General features: G+C 56.0%; 1 protein-coding gene across 1 annotated transcript; it reads right to left on the bottom strand.

Moving 5' to 3' along the window:
* Positions 1-1,891: 1,891 nt before the first annotated feature.
* Positions 1,892-8,503, bottom strand: LOC129122070 (ras-related and estrogen-regulated growth inhibitor-like). Its single transcript, XM_054635656.2, has 4 exons — positions 8,285-8,503; positions 4,591-4,647; positions 3,847-3,920; positions 1,892-3,192 (listed from the first exon to the last, which is right to left on the bottom strand). The coding sequence occupies exons 1-4, from the start codon at positions 8,379-8,381 to the stop codon at positions 2,704-2,706; spliced, it is 717 nt and encodes a 238-aa protein (XP_054491631.1). The 5' UTR covers positions 8,382-8,503; the 3' UTR covers positions 1,892-2,703.
* Between the last annotated feature and the right edge of the window lie 6,412 nt (positions 8,504-14,915).

Consider the following 14,915-nt stretch of genomic DNA (forward strand, 5'->3'; position numbering starts at 1 on the left):
GCTGTTTGGATAATGATGAGACCAAAATTCTTCAGCTTCTCTCAGTGGAGCTGAGCCACCACAGGCTGGAAAGGTGCAGGACAGCCCTCAGGACACTCACCTGTCCCCAGAGAGGTGGCACTGCCAGCCACACACAGGAACATCCAGCCAGGGGATCAGCACGGGATAGCCCGGATCCATCCATCCCTGTTCCCTGGGGGAGCTCTCAGCAGCAGCCCCCAGGCCTGGTGCTCCCCAAGGACAGTTGTGGTTTTTTGGGAGGGCTCCAAGGCAAACCAAAGCCCAGTCCTCATTCCCAGCTTCCATTCCCAAACCCCCCTGAAGTGTTGTTTTAGGGGCACTGCCCTGCTGGGCAGGAAGGAGGCTACAGGTCCCACATCCCCATGGAAGCACAGGTGCCTCCAAGGGGCTCCAAGGAGGCTCTGGGCACCTCCTTTCCAGGGATCTGGCTTGGACTCACCTGCCCAGGGCTCTGAAACTCCAGGCTCTGCTCCAAGTAAGGCTTAGACCTTCCTCTTCTTCCTCATCTTCTTCCTCTTCTTTTTCTTCTTGTTTTTGTTCTTCCACCTCCTCCTTCTCCCCTGCCCAGCCCCTGCAGACCTCTCAGCACAGGAATTTAGGATTTATGCCCCTCAGAATCCCCCCCACAAAAACCTCTCCCCACCCCAATGAATGCTGCATCCTCAAGACCTTCCTTTATAAGGGAGGGAAAACTGCCCCTGGAGAGCCATTAGAGGCTTCCAGTAATTAGCAATTACCAGTCCTGAAGAGCTGCCCCTGCCTCTCCTAATGAGGTTTGGTGCTAATTATAGCAGGCAGAGCCAGGAGCCCTGGTGAGGGGCCGTGGCAGCGACCACACGGAGCCTTCTGGATTCCTTGGGATGTAAAAAAGGGCCGGGGTTACTCCAGGACAGCGATCCCCTCCACTGCCAGGAGCTCTGGGGATGCTGTTCCAGGGCTGGCCTGGCTTCCTGCTCATCAGCTGCTCCTGTCTCATCCATCACTTGCAATAATTCCTGCTGAATATTGCGGGATTCCGCCGTGCCCGGCTGCAGCCAGCAGCTAAATCCATCCCCCTTGGACCAGCCTTGGGGATATTTGGGAACTGAGCAACGTGGAATGAGAGCACCCAAACCCTTCATTTGTCAGGCTCAAGTGTGTGTTCAGTGTCCCAGTGGGATTTAATCCCTCCTGAGCTCTTCTCTGCCCATCCCAGCACTTCCCAAAGTGGCTCTTCTCCAGCCAGGGCAGCAACACCCACCCCAGCTGCTGGAAAACAAACTCCCAACCCAGCTCCCAGTGTTCAACTCCCTTGGGAATGCCATAAACCCCCTAAAAATAAACAAACAACACCTCCCCCCCGACCTTGTCCAGCCCCCTGAGGCATTTTAGCCCCATTTGGTCTCTGCCCATACAGAGAGCCCTGAGCGAATTTTAATTCACTAAATTCAATTTAATTCAATAAAATTGGGATTTTAATCAAGGTGCTGAGAAGGAGCAGCCCCAAATTGCTTTCCCAGCCCAGCTCTTTGATGGGGCTCATTTTCCCCCCAACAGGAGAATGTGGGTGTATGAAGAGAAATGGAATAGAATGAATCCTTGAAACCCCTTGGATAGACACAAGCAGCACCAGGAAACACCTCTGGGAGCTGTAGGAGGGCAAAGGGTGCCTGGCTGGGTTCTGGAGCAGCCTGGGGAGGTGGGATAAGTGGCTTCCCAGGCTGTGATCCTCCAGGGAATCCTTTTAGGGGTGGAGGGAGCCAGGAGGGCACATGGTGCCAGGGCTCAGGGGAAGGACCAGAGGGATGCCCAGCCCTAATTTAAGGGTGATCCCACACCATGCACTCCTTTCCTTAAGCTCCCTGAAATAACCTATCCTGGGAGTGCCACAGGCGGTTGGGAACTCGGCTTTTATTGTCACAGGACACGGCAGCAGACAATGGGGTCGGTCACAACAGAGGGGACAGGGGAGTGACACCACAGGGTCCCAGCACAGCCACCCCGAGCAGCCACACAGCCCCAACACCCAGAGGGAGGGAAGGAACACGAGCCACGAGCCTGGCTCCTTCCCACACCTTTCCTGCCCTATCCCTGTGCAAAACAATTCCTCAGGCCACAGTGGTTTTCCCTCTGGAAACAGGGCAGCTGATGAGCAGACAGAGGGGGACCTGCAAGCAGTTTCTGGAATCAGCTCCATGCTGATGGATGGATGGATCAGCACAGCCTGGATGGGCTGGAAGGGTTGGAGGAGCCAGGGGTTTCACTCAGCAGCCAGGCTGGGGAAGCAGGCTCCATCCCCAGGGAATGGCTGCTGCCAGCCCGGGAGCCAGCACAGCCCTCGGGGTCACCCAGCATGGTGGGTGCTGGATTTGGGTGGGTGCAGATACACCCAGCCAGCTCAGGGTGGGGGGAAAGCCCCTCCAGACGTGCCTGTGCTGGGTCTGAGCCCCACCAAAACACGGCTGAGCCTCCCTCCAAGGGCTGTCCCAACACCACTGAGTCACCTCAGTTATGCCAGAGGGGGAGGAGGGAACAAAGGGATCAGATGGATGAGGAAAACCTTCCCTGCTGGCACAAAGCCCCCTGTAAGAAGAACCCAGAGGCTTTTGTAGCCCGGTGCCACCCTCTGCACTCCTGCCCTTCCCCTCCAGAGAGCCGGCACAGCCCCAGCAGCCGCCCCCATCCCGGGCGTGAGCCGGGCGCTCACTCAGGAATGTAGTCCCTGAAGGAGTTAAAGCTGAGGCTCCTGCCCGCGGAGTTCAGGCTGGAGCTGGCCTGCATTTTGGGAATCTTCTCCATGAGCTTGGACACTGTCCTCCTCTTGAAGGAGCCCGGGGAGAAGTGGCCTTGCCTGAGCAGCTCCTGGTAGAGGCTGCTGAACACCGCCACCGGCTCCTCGTAGCTGTCCCGCGTGGAGATCTCGTAGAAGGGAATCTTGAGGGCTTTGGAGAGGTTCTCCCCGTCCTCGGTGGACACCATCCTGTCGAACTGCAGGTCCTTCTTGTTGCCCACGATGACCACGGGGGGCTGCTCGGCGCTGCCGCCGCTGCGCTTGGGGCTGGCGTGCAGGTGGTTGATGAGGAAGCAGAGCCGCATCACCTCGTCGAAGCTGCAGCGGTCGGTCACCGAGTACACCACGGCAAAGCCATCGCCCCACTTGATCTTCTCCTCGATCTGCAGGGAGTCCTCCTCCTGCCGGGGCACACACAGGCTCCCGTCAGCACCGCTGGAATGCTGGCGCTGCTGGATGCAACCCCGGCGAACACCCCCAGGGCGCCGTCCCCATGGAGGCTGAGAAAGGAGCAGCCCCAAATTGCTTTCCCGGCCCAGATCTCTGATGGGGCTCCTTCCCCCTCACCACAGGAGAATGTGGGTGTATGAAGAGAAATGGAATAAAATTCCCTCGAAGGGAAACCCCTTGAATAGACAAAAGCAGCACCAGGAAACACCTCTGGAGCTGTAGGAGGGGAAAGGGACAGCAGCACCGGCAGCCCAGGGCAGAGATGGGGTGGCTTAGGCAGTGTGGCAGGTGGGGACAGCCATCAGCCCTGTCCTGACATGGATATTGGGAGAATCAGTGCTCCCTTGAGCTGCCAGGATGCTCCACTGGCACAGGAAGCACAGCTATGCCCCGCATGGAAATGGGGGAATATTTACCTGAAGGGAATGGGAATGGAGGAATATATTACACTGTAACTGAGGTAAGACATAAATTCACCAAAACACCCTTTTCCTGAGGTGACCACCACGATGTTCCTGACATCAGGAATTAGCCCAGTGGAAGAGGAGGGGCTGCCTTCCCTGGCAGGCTGCTCTGCTCCGTGTTGTTTTCCCGGCTGAGCTCACCTGTCCGGCTGTGTCGAGGATCTCGAAGTGCACCATCTCCCCATCGATGACAGCCACGTGCCTGTAGATCATTTCTGGGCAGGACACACAGGGAAGGTGTGTGAGAGAGCCCCCAGGGAGCAGCCACAGCCCAGGTGGCTTCGGTCACCTGGGTGGGTGGCCGAGAGGGCAGCAGTGACCGAAGTGGGGGAGCAACAAGGGAGGGAGAGGGGCTCCACAGGAGATAGGGAGGAGGGGATATTTCTGGGACATTCCAGCAGAGACATGGCTTCAGTGTTCAAAAAACAACCCAAATGCAAGAAAAAAAAAAAAACAACAACAAAATCCTAGAATTCAGGAGAGCACAGGCTCCAGGAGCTTAGATGCCTCCTGTCCCTTAAAAGCCACCTTCCAGCAGATTGGGAAGGAAGGAATTCAAGGAGCTGAGGAGGAACTGCTGGTTTGATGGTTGGAGTCCCAGAGGTCTTTGCCAATCTAAATGATTCTGTGATCCTATGATGCTACATGATTCCACAACCCCATGGCTGAGCCTGCAGCACTTCTCTGTGCAATCTGAAGGCTTGTCCAAATAGATTTTGCCTAAATCAGACCAGAAAGGGGAAAAGGCATGCAGGACCCAGGGAGGTATCAGGATGTCCATGAGCTGCCTGTCTAGTTGAGGAGGAAGAAGAGGGAATATGGTGAATTTGGGGGCAGAGTTGGCTCTGCCATGGTGACAGCCCCAAGGAAAAGGAGTTTTCCTACCTAGGGTTGGGTCATAGTCTCCAATGAATCTCCTGGTGATGAATCGTACGGTCAGCGCTGGAAAAAAAACACAACGAACCCTGCTGGAGTTGTCAGTCCTCTGGACTCATCTTCCCTCCTTGCAAGGGCAAAGGAGCAGTAGGAGCAGCCACAGCTCAAGCAATTAAACCCCCTCATCTGATTACACATCTCCCTGCACCAGAGCCCAGCAAGGCCAAGCCCAAATTGCTGGCAAAATCCTCCCTGGTGCCTTTGGCCCTAACATTTTTTCCTTTCCAAGGAAGCTGCTTTGGAAATGCAGTGTTGATGCCTGGAGAGGGAATTTCTGGACAAAGCCATGGTTGGGAGGGTGAAGAAAGTGCAGGATTGGAGAGAGAAGTGGTGCTTGAGCCCTTTGAGGTGTTAATGATGATAATGGAGATGGGAGTGAAAGGTGGTGGAGAGGCTGAGAGCTGGCTTGGAAAGGCAACAGAAGTGGAAAGTGAAATTAGTGGAACAGGGGAAAAAAACAGGGCGGGGGAAAACCCCGAAAGAGCTAGGCAGGAGCACAGAGCCAGGAGGCAGAGGAGGAAGGGAAAACAGACCAGGACTGTGACAGAAGGATAAACCTCACCAGAACCAGGATGTGGTGAAAACCCCTCCAGAAACAAAAGGGGGAATGAAAAGCCAACACCAAGCTGGAGCAACACTCGGAGCTCCCTTTCCTCTGCAACCCAGGGTCAGTTTGCCTCACCTGCCCACCAGCAGATGTTGCTGGTGTCCTGCCTGCCCTCACAGACCCACATCAAGCCCACCAGGATCTGTGTGTTTATCCCAAGAATGTGGCACCCCACATGGGCCAGACTTAAATAACCACAGAAAGGGGAAGGGATGCAGGAACTTCTCCTGCCTCTCACACCTGCTTGCCTCCTCTTCGGGGACATCACCATCCTCTCACCCCCCCTGTCTGTCTCTGGGTTTGAAACCTGCACAGCAGGGAAGGAATATGAAGAAAAAAGCAGGTAATTTAGCCAAACTGCTCTGAGGAGATAACCAGGCATCCTGCAGGAGGCACCTACAGGCACCTTCAAAGAGGACAGGGAGCTATCGTGGGGAGCGGGACGAGGCAGGCTCGGTCTCTAGAAAGCACCTGATTGTGTGTCATATGTCAGGCAGCCACCCAAAGCTGGAGCACATGGTGTGGGAAGAGGAGCCAATTAGATTGATTAAAAATTGGCTGGAGCGCAGGAACACGAGGGGAGCTGCCAGTGGGGGAAGCGGCCGCAGGCGGAGCAGCCGTGGCCACCCAGCCTTATAAGGAGCTTTTTCTCCCCATCCTGAACATCAGTCACCTCGGGAAGGGCTTTCCTTGGAGCTGAAAGGGTTAATTGTGCTCTAAATGTGGGGTGGGGGCTCAAGGGGTGATTCACCTGCCACAGAGTCAGGCTGGCACCTCGGGATAGCACCAGGCACGTGCCCACGTGCTGCCCTGTTTGTGCCGCTGCGGAACGGCCCCAGCACCGATCCATCTTCACTCCACGTGCTGCAGGCAGAGCTCTGCTCTGGATTATGGCAGAGTTTACGCTGGGCAGCAGCAGCAGAGGAGAGCACAAGCCCCAGCTGGCCTGGATTTCCAGCCCCCACTGCTGATTCACACAGCCCTGGTCCTTAAACCACACGGCTGCACCCAAACCCACCCCTGCTCGGAGGGTCTGGGACCTCGGCTCACCAGATCCTGAAGGTTTCCAAACTGCTCCAAAAAAGCCCAAACTCTTGCTGAGAATCAAGGGTTATCTTTCCCTTTTGCAGCTGCCCACATGGGATTTGCCCTTTGCTTGTTCCCACCCCTCAACTCTCCCAACCTGGCTCTGTATCCCATGGTTGTAGCAGCTCATCCTGGGAATGCTCCGGAGTGGGGCTCTGCCAGGATGGGAGCTTGACAGCTCGGGGATGAAATCCACCTTCAGCCTTCCCTGCTTCACACCCTGGCCAGGAGAGATGTCACCAGCACCTTGGGGACACAGCTGCTTCCCCTGTCCTCCCCACAGGAGCTGAAGCAATGATGCTGTTGCTCTTGGCTCCTTCCTCACCTCTCCCACACTTGATCCATCACCTCAGATGTCACCTGCCAGCTGGGCAGGGACAGCAGGACAGGTGTTGTCCCTAGCACAGGGGCTGGCAGGCAGCAGGACCCAGCAGCAGGGCTACAGCCCCCGGGGAAGGTGACATGGTGTCCCCTGGCAGGGGAGGACATGTGGAACAGTGCCCAGGAGACACAGATGGGAAGGCACACACTCAGGGGGTTGCGTGCCTGCTGTTCCCGGGGGCTGCTCCCTGTTCCTGGCACGCTCCAGCTCTCCTCTGCACGAGCCACGGATGGATTACCCCCCCTGTGGCCTGACTGCATGGCCCGTGTCACTGTCCCACTGTCACAGAGCCCGCTGCTGCAAGGCACACGCGCTGACAGCCAACCCTACCTGGAGGAACTTTTAAAGACCCTCAGCACGATCCCACCCTAAGGAGGAGGCACAAAACCCCCACACCTGCCCACAGGAGGGGCCCAAAGCTGCCAGGAAGCTGCTGTGTGCTGGGTGGGATGGCCAGCAGCAGGGAGACACACGTGTTTGGGGTGGGGGTCAGCCAAGGGCTTTGTACATCCCATAAAACCATCTGCTCCATTGGGGCCAAACACCTCCAGGGACCCCCCCAGGGCTCTGGGTACCCAGGAGCTGAGCCCCATCCCGTGCTCCAGCCTTGCTCAGGGAGAGCTGGGAGCTGCTGCCTTCAGTTTAATCAGGGAATGAGGATTTTTCGTTAATGCCGGTTGCTGTCCATGGAAACACAATTCCTGCAGCTCCAACAGCCCGGCACAGGTGCCACAGCTGCAGTGCCTTCCCTTTTCCAGAGGAGCAGGACATTCCCTGTCCCCAAGGGCACGGCAGCATAGCTGTGTCCTACCAGGCTTTGCATGGATCATGGATCACTGCAATGTAGATCACTGCAATCACTGCAATCCACATCTTTCCCTGCCTGTGATCCCAGTCCTGGCACTCCAAGTGCTGCCGGGGACACCTATGCTCCCTTTGAGTGCTCACAGCTCGGGATGGAGGAGTGGGAAGCAGGGAAGGAGATGGTCCCCAGGAAGGAAGGGGGTGAAGAAGGGAGCTCCCAGTACAATATCCCAAAGCCCCACCTCAGCAGGCACAGACGGAGGGCGCTGAACGAGGCACAGGGAAAGGGAGTTTTCCCGAGGGAAAACAGCCCGGTACTGCGGAGGAGGCTCCGCACAGCTGCTGTGGGCGCTGGGAACGAGCAGCAAGCTCCTCACACCCGGGAAAACCCAATCCCGGCTTTTAGGAAAGTTCTCCTGGTCAGTGAATGTCCACCCACCCCGGGTCCCCACGCAGACCGGGGACCCCTCGGGCAAGGGAAACGAGTCCCGGTGCAAAGTGTCCATGTGGGAAACTCGAGGGGAAGGAAACTCAGTGCCCTTAAACCCCACGGGCTGGGGGGGGCACCGGGAGAATGTCCCTCGTCCCGGCTTCCAAAGGGACATGGGAAGGTTGGTCCCTCTGGCCGGGAGGGACAATACCGGGGGGATGCCAGAGGGGTGCCAGGACATAGCAGAGGGATGCAGGAAGATGCCACAGAGGTGCTGGGGGATGCCAGGGGGATGCGGAGGACACCGGGGGGATTCCGGGGAGCCCCGTCCTACCTGTCTTGCCCACGGCGCTCTGTCCCAGCACGACGAGGCGCAGGGTGCGGGCCGGGCTGAGGCTCACGGAGCGGCGCAGGGGCCGCGGGAAGCTCATCCCGGAGCCGGGCCGGGGCTGCCCCGGGATCCGCCGCTCCCCGCTCCGCCGGGCGCTGCTCCGGCAGCTCCGCCCCGGGGGCCGGGCTGGGCTCAGCCCCGGGCGGGCCCGGCTGATGCCCTCCTCCTCCTCCTCCTCCTCCTCCTCCTCCCTGGCCAGCAGAGACGATCGTCATCCCGTCCCGGAGGCGGTTCGGGAGCTGTGCCTCAGTTTCCCCGCAGGCAGCAGCGCCGGACAGCGCTTCCCGGACAGGGAAAGGTGCTCCCCGCCAAAGGGGCAAAGGCACGGTTGGACGGGGCTCGGAGCCACCTGCGCTGTGGAAGGTGTCCCTGTGCTTGGCAGGGGGTGGCACTGGATGGGCTGTGAGGTCCCTTCCATCCCAAACCTTCCTGGCTTTCCCTGGGTCTATAAGAGGGAAGGGGTGCAACACCTCCCCAGCCAGAGCAACACAGCCAGAGTGCTGTCTGCCCCAAATCACTGCCTGAAATCATAATTGTCCCCATGTTTGTGCACCAGACAAGATAGTAAAGACAAGAGGAGCTGACCTAGCCCCGGCCTTCCCCCCTGTCCCACAAGCAGGGTGAGGAATGAATCCTGGCTCAGCACAAACCAGCCACTAAATCCACATGGATATCCAAGAGCAAGGACTCCACACCAGGCCTGGAACCAAACTTTGTGTGTTCGGGGCAGCAGCACCACCAGGCTGTTAAGCAGCAGCGTGAGGGGGTACCCAGGTGTGCAGGGAACGTGTAACAGCTCAGAGCAGTACCTGGAGCTGGCATGGACGTGCCTTGGGCATTCTGGGAAGAAGGAACAAGCTTGGCAACACCTGGAGCAGCATCTTGACTCTTTCCATCAGACCCCAGAACGCTTCTGACCCGTGGGACGCAGATCCCAGGTGACACCAGTGCTGCAAAAAACGAAGCTGGGAGAAGGGACCTGGCCAAGGGTGTGGAGCCTTCAAGCACCCACATCAGGGACTCAGCCCCTTCTCCAAAGGCTGCAGCCATTTCTCTGGCACAGGGATGTCTCAGCCTGACCATCTGGGTGACTTGGCACAGCCCACTCGGTGCTTGAGGGAACATGAACCCACCTGGTATTTATAGCCCCTATCAGGTGTCCAAAGGGAACGTCCTGGTGCCTACAGGGACATCAGCACTCAACCAGCCACAGGGTTATTGGGATCACAGCTGCTGCCAGCGGGATCAGGGCTGGAGGGAGGCCCCTGGATAGCACAGAGACTGTCATGGAGAGCCCAGAGAGCCAGCAGACCTCTCCCAGAAAGCCATCTTGCCATCACGTGTGTCTTCCTTGTGCATCAGCCCCTGGAAACAGCCCTGCTCCGGATTCTCCAAAGGCAAAAATCAGGCTCAAGGCTACATCTGGGCCCCAGAAAACAACAGCAAGGCAATAAACAGATTTTGGGACAAAAGCTGATTCCCAGCTGGGGAATGGGGGGGGGGGGGGGGGGGGCATCAAGAAAAAGAAATCTCCTTTACATTCCTTCCCTATTTTTAGCCCCATTTCCTACGGAAATGAGATGTCTGCAATCAAGTCCTCTTCTTGCCTGATCTTCTTTAAGACCAGTTTTAATGCATTGCCTGATTCCAGGCAAACGGGGGAGAAGTCAGAGAGAAAACCCCCTTTCCTGTGAGTCGTGTGACAACAAATGGGTAAATTTCATGGAAAATCGACCCTTGCACTTTGGAAGACAGGAGCTGGCTGGGAGAATGCAGAGTAACAATTCCTGCTGCTCCAGGTTGCTGGTGTGCTCGCCTCAGGTGCAGCACCTTGGCAGCACAGCCCTGGCAGCTGGGCAGTCACACTTACCTTCATTCCAAGGGTGTTAACAGCACATGGACTCTCGGGGATGAGGGAACAAAGGGTGGAGTTAAAATGGGAGCACAGCTGCACTCATGCCACAGACTTCCAATGTCACCTTGGGAAAATCAGCTCCCTTCCCACCACCTCCATGACCACTATGACCTTCCAATCCAAGACCAGATAATCCAGAAAAATCTATCCCTGGATTCTTTAGGAAAAGGGTCAGTGAGAGTCCCAGGGCTGGGGAATTTGTGTCCCTGACAGCACAGCTGGGAGAAACTTCTGCACCTCAGGCAGAGCGTGGTGGAAACCATGCGTGTTCCCACAGGAGCACTCAGCACCACGTCCCACGTTTGCCAGGGAATATTTGGCAGTGGGAACAGGATTTTATCACCGGTGATCGCTGCATGATCCACCTCCAGCACTCCGCAGCTCAGCAGGGTGGGAAAGGTGCAGGAGATATTGAGTCCTGGTGAAATATTTGTGGTCAGGCTCCTCCATACTTGCCGGTCCTTCAAGACACAAGGAGTCTGCTCTGGGAACCAAGCCAGAGGCTCCCATGAATCACAGCCCTGCAAACAGAAAATCAGCTGAAGTGAAAAGCTGGCCTAGAGCAAAGAGCCAAATCCCCTCAGGCCGTAGGGTCGGGCTGGGGGGATCCCGCTCCATGGTCCAAACCACTTCCCTACTGGATCATCAGCTGTTTTGAGAGCTGCCCAGAAACTGAGCTCTGAGGCTTTTGAAACTGGGCAATGGTGTCTTCTTACTTAGGAAAGGAAGATAAAGTAACACCAGTCCCATTTCTCTCCATGAGATGATCCAAAGGCATGGAATGCCAACAGATCCATGCAGGAGCCAACTCCAGTTCAAAAATGACTGAGGTATTGCAAACTTTGGTTCCCCAAGGCTTAGCTCCTCTCCCAAGCCTCCATTTGAAGGGCTCAAACCCTTTTCTAGCTCACCCACCACATTGACACTTGTTAATTACTGCACAGAAATTCCCGTGTGCAGCTCCATCAGGGAATGCCCTCCGAGGATATAACCAAAGTCACACTGCCCTGCCCATAAACATATTTTGGGTTGCTGCAGCAAACCCAGCACACCCAAGAGTCCTCCCAGCCTTCAGCCCCTCACCTTCCTTGATTCACTCTGTTCCTTCTGACCCCAATCCTGCTGTGAAACCTGTGCATTCACATCCAAGGCACAAGGACACAGATCCCAGCTGCTTCTCCATTTGCTATAAATAGGGAGAGGGAAATCAGATGGAAGGCCCCATATCCAGGCATGCCGGCCACTACTGGACTCCTCCGTGTGGGATTTGCATCAACACAGACCCACTGGGAACACATTCCCTTTCTTTTTTTAACAAAAGGCTGGGTTTTAGGTCACAGGAGATAATAAAACCTCTCTCGTGCAAGCAGGACACCAAGAGAGTGTCCTGATGTCCCGTTCCTGTCTGCCACTGGAGCGGATTCCGACACACGGCTGGATCATGCTGAGAAAACAAATCTGGCTCCACGTCAGAGCTCAAGGACTCCTTCCCAAAGCTGTGAGGGATAAAAAACACAAGGAAGGGGCAAATTAACAGCACCTCCCTCCTGCCCCAGGGCCTGAACAACATGTCCCCAGAGCTTTGCCACTGGATAAACACCGGCAGCCCGTGGCTGGCAGAGCGTGCGATCCAAATGTCCTGACGGAGCTGCTAAATCCCTGTGCTGCCCCGTGGCTTCCAAAGAGAGTGTCCTGCACTTTGTTTTCCCGCAGGAGCCGGCTGTTGGGAAGGAGGACACAGCCACAGACCCCTTCTGTCAGGCTCCATCACACTCCACAAGCAGCTCCCCACGGCGGGAAGCTTCCCGCTGCGGGAATGGCTTTGCTGGGGAAGCTGATTTTAGAACACAGCACACTGTGCTGAGGGAAGGAAGACAAATCCTATCGTGGAAGTAACTTAAACCTCCAGAAACGCTGCAAAAAGTGATCCTGTAGGATGGCCAGGATGGGGCTGTCTTACCTTCAACCACAAGAAGGATTTTATGTGAAGCACAAGTCCGAGCCCCTCGAAGCTGCAACGTCCAGAGCACTGGAGGGGTTTGGAACAGCACCAGCCTTTGAAATGATGGGAACCTCGCTCCAAAGAGCTCCTAAAAGCAGCTAGAGCTAAGGGGGAGGGAAAAACCTGGAGCCACAAAGGAATGCCGGTGCCATAGGCAACTCTTGAAAGGGCAGAGGAGGAGGGCTGGGCTCAGTGCATGGCACACAGAAATCAGGGATTCAGCCTCTCCAGGGGAGGGGAGGGCAAGGAGGGGTCTCGGGGGACACACACCTGAGATCCAGGGAGGAGCAGGGCCAGGGATGCACTTGGCATTCCTCCCCCAAACAAGGGACGCCGTGGGGAGCAGCAAGAGCACCTCCCGACTCCTTCCCGCCAGCCATTCCCGAGCAAACCTCGCAGCTGGCGAAAAAACAAGGCTTCCTTATGATGGGAAATGTCAGGGCTGCGGAGCCGGCTGTCCTGCTGCCGCCGAGCCCTGCCGGCATTCTTGGAAAGCACAGCGGGAGCAGCACAGGCAGCGGCTTTGTGGCCAGCGGGCAGGGATCAGCGCTGGAATTCACTCCCAGTTCCCAGCACATGCCCTCTGCTCGGCTCTCCTGCCTCCCTCCCTGCCTCCCGGGGGGGACAGACGCCACAGGGGTGGCCGGAGCCCGGGCCTGCTTCTTGTCTGACCCACGTGGATCTTCGGCTCTGGGCAAAGCATCTCAAATTCCACCCGGATCTGTTTGGTCCTGGCAGAGAAATTTCCACCGTGAATCAGTGCTTAAGGAAAAAATTAAAAAATCCTTGAGTTTTCTCAACTTATTTTGTTGAGAAGTTCCTGCTTTTAAACTATTTCAGTGCTATTTAGCACCAGGAAGGGTGACAAGGATCACCCCCCCTGACACATGAAGCCCCTGTGACTTCATCCCTGAGAGCTGGGCATTCCTGCTTCCACTTGGAATGACAAAAAGCTTTTGATTGAAATTCTCCTGAAGAAAGCATTAAAATAATCCCTTTTTACCTCAGTCTGAATAAATAATTCCAACAAAACCTGCCTACTTTGCATTATAAACTTTTTTTAAACCAAAAACTTCCTGATACTGGTTGGATTTTCCCTTCCTGATTTTTTGTCCCCCCAAAATGCTGTGAAACCACCCTAATTTTGTGTAGTATCTCACTTGGATCAGAACTACATTCCCAAGGGCTTTTTGGGGGATCAGACTCGCAGAACTTAAGCCCTTTGCTTTTCCTTTGACTCCACAGCAGCCTCTGCCCTCCGTATTGTTGAGCCCAGAATCCCGTGTTATTTCCAAGCGTTTCTTCCTATTTGGGAAGGACAGAACATTCCTGCTACATCCCCTGAAAGCCAAGACATGCTGTTTCTTAGCCCCAGCACTCAAACACAGAGGGACTGAGGGTTTCCAGTCCAATTCCCTGGGCTGGCAACGCTGCTTCCGCTGTGGACCGGGAACAGCCTGCATCCGGAGGCTGCGGTCCCTGTGCCAGCCCATGGCACACTCTGCCTGCTGCTGGGATCTGCTGGTCCCAGCATGGAACTGCAATCACCTGTGGGAGAAGGGGAAAAGGTGGGAGATGGTTTTTGGAGGGGCCTCCCCACCCTTTCAGTTTGGAAAAGTTGGGGAATGAGGATGCGACAATCCAGGCTGTTTCTGCCTCCACGTCCCATCAGCTGCTAAAAACTGTGTGTGTTTAACTGAGCAGCAGGGAAAGAGCAGCATTCCCAAGGGCTGTTTGTGCCAGAGGATCTGGAATGGGGAGGGCTGAGGCCACCCCTGCAGATCCAGCTGTCTCCAGTGGCTGAAGAACCAGCTCAGCCCTCGCACACCTGGATCCTTTTCCAGCAGCCACCACAGCCTGAAGTGATCTCCCAAAGGAATTGTGAGACTGGACAGCCAGACCAGCACCAGATGGAACAAAACTCCCATTTCCCTCAGCACAGGGCTCTGGCAACCTTTGGAGCCATGGTGGGAGTGCAAAGGACACCCAAATGTGGTTTTATTCCCCATGTGAAGCAAGGTACTCCCTAGGGAAGTGACAGGGTGAGCAGGGCCCATTGTCCCTTCCCATGGCGGCCATTAGGAACCCCACAGTACAAGAAGCTCCAGGAAACTTCAGGAAACTCTCCTCTTGGTGGATATCCTGCCCAGAAACACCAGCAGACCTCAGCTGGATCCACCTGGCCTTGTATGTGCTGCTCAGGAAAGGACAGTGCTCAATGTGCAGCCACAGAAGAGGGAAAAGACCAGGATCTAGACATGGAATACACTCAACAGGTCAAAACTCAGCTCTGAAACAGGCACAAAATCCCTCCTGAGCCACCAGTGTCTCATTTTGATGGTGTTACACACTCACACACACAATTTATTGCTGCTCACCTTCAAGAGGGGAATTTTTCAGCTCCACTTCCCAGTGCTAATGGTTAAGAAGGATTTGCACCCCTTGGCACGATCTGGGAGTAGATTTGAGACCCTGCAGTCACCTGGTTTCACTGCCCTCTTCAGTCCCATGGGCTGTGCCCCAGGATATTCCCTGGAGACACACAATGCCAGCAATTACATGACCAGGATTCCTAAAATTCAGGAGGTGTGGACAGCCAGCAATGGATCCTGGGTAGTTTAAAACTCCTGGCAAATAAACACCAGCAAGGCTGAAGC

The sequence above is a fragment of the Agelaius phoeniceus genome, chromosome 6, assembly GCF_051311805.1.
Source record: "Agelaius phoeniceus isolate bAgePho1 chromosome 6, bAgePho1.hap1, whole genome shotgun sequence".
Lineage (NCBI taxonomy): Eukaryota > Metazoa > Chordata > Aves > Passeriformes > Icteridae > Agelaius > Agelaius phoeniceus.

Coding starts and splice junctions, on each gene's coding strand:
- LOC129122070 (XM_054635656.2), bottom strand. CDS start 8,381: ATGAGCTTCCCGCGGCCCCTGCGCCGCTCCGTGAGCCTCAGCCCGGCC. Junction 4,648..8,284: donor GAGCGCCGTGGGCAAGACAG/GTAGGACGGGGC, acceptor TTTTTTTTCCAG/CGCTGACCGTACGATTCATC. Junction 3,921..4,590: donor AGACTATGACCCAACCCTAG/GTAGGAAAACTC, acceptor TGTCCTGCCCAG/AAATGATCTACAGGCACGTG.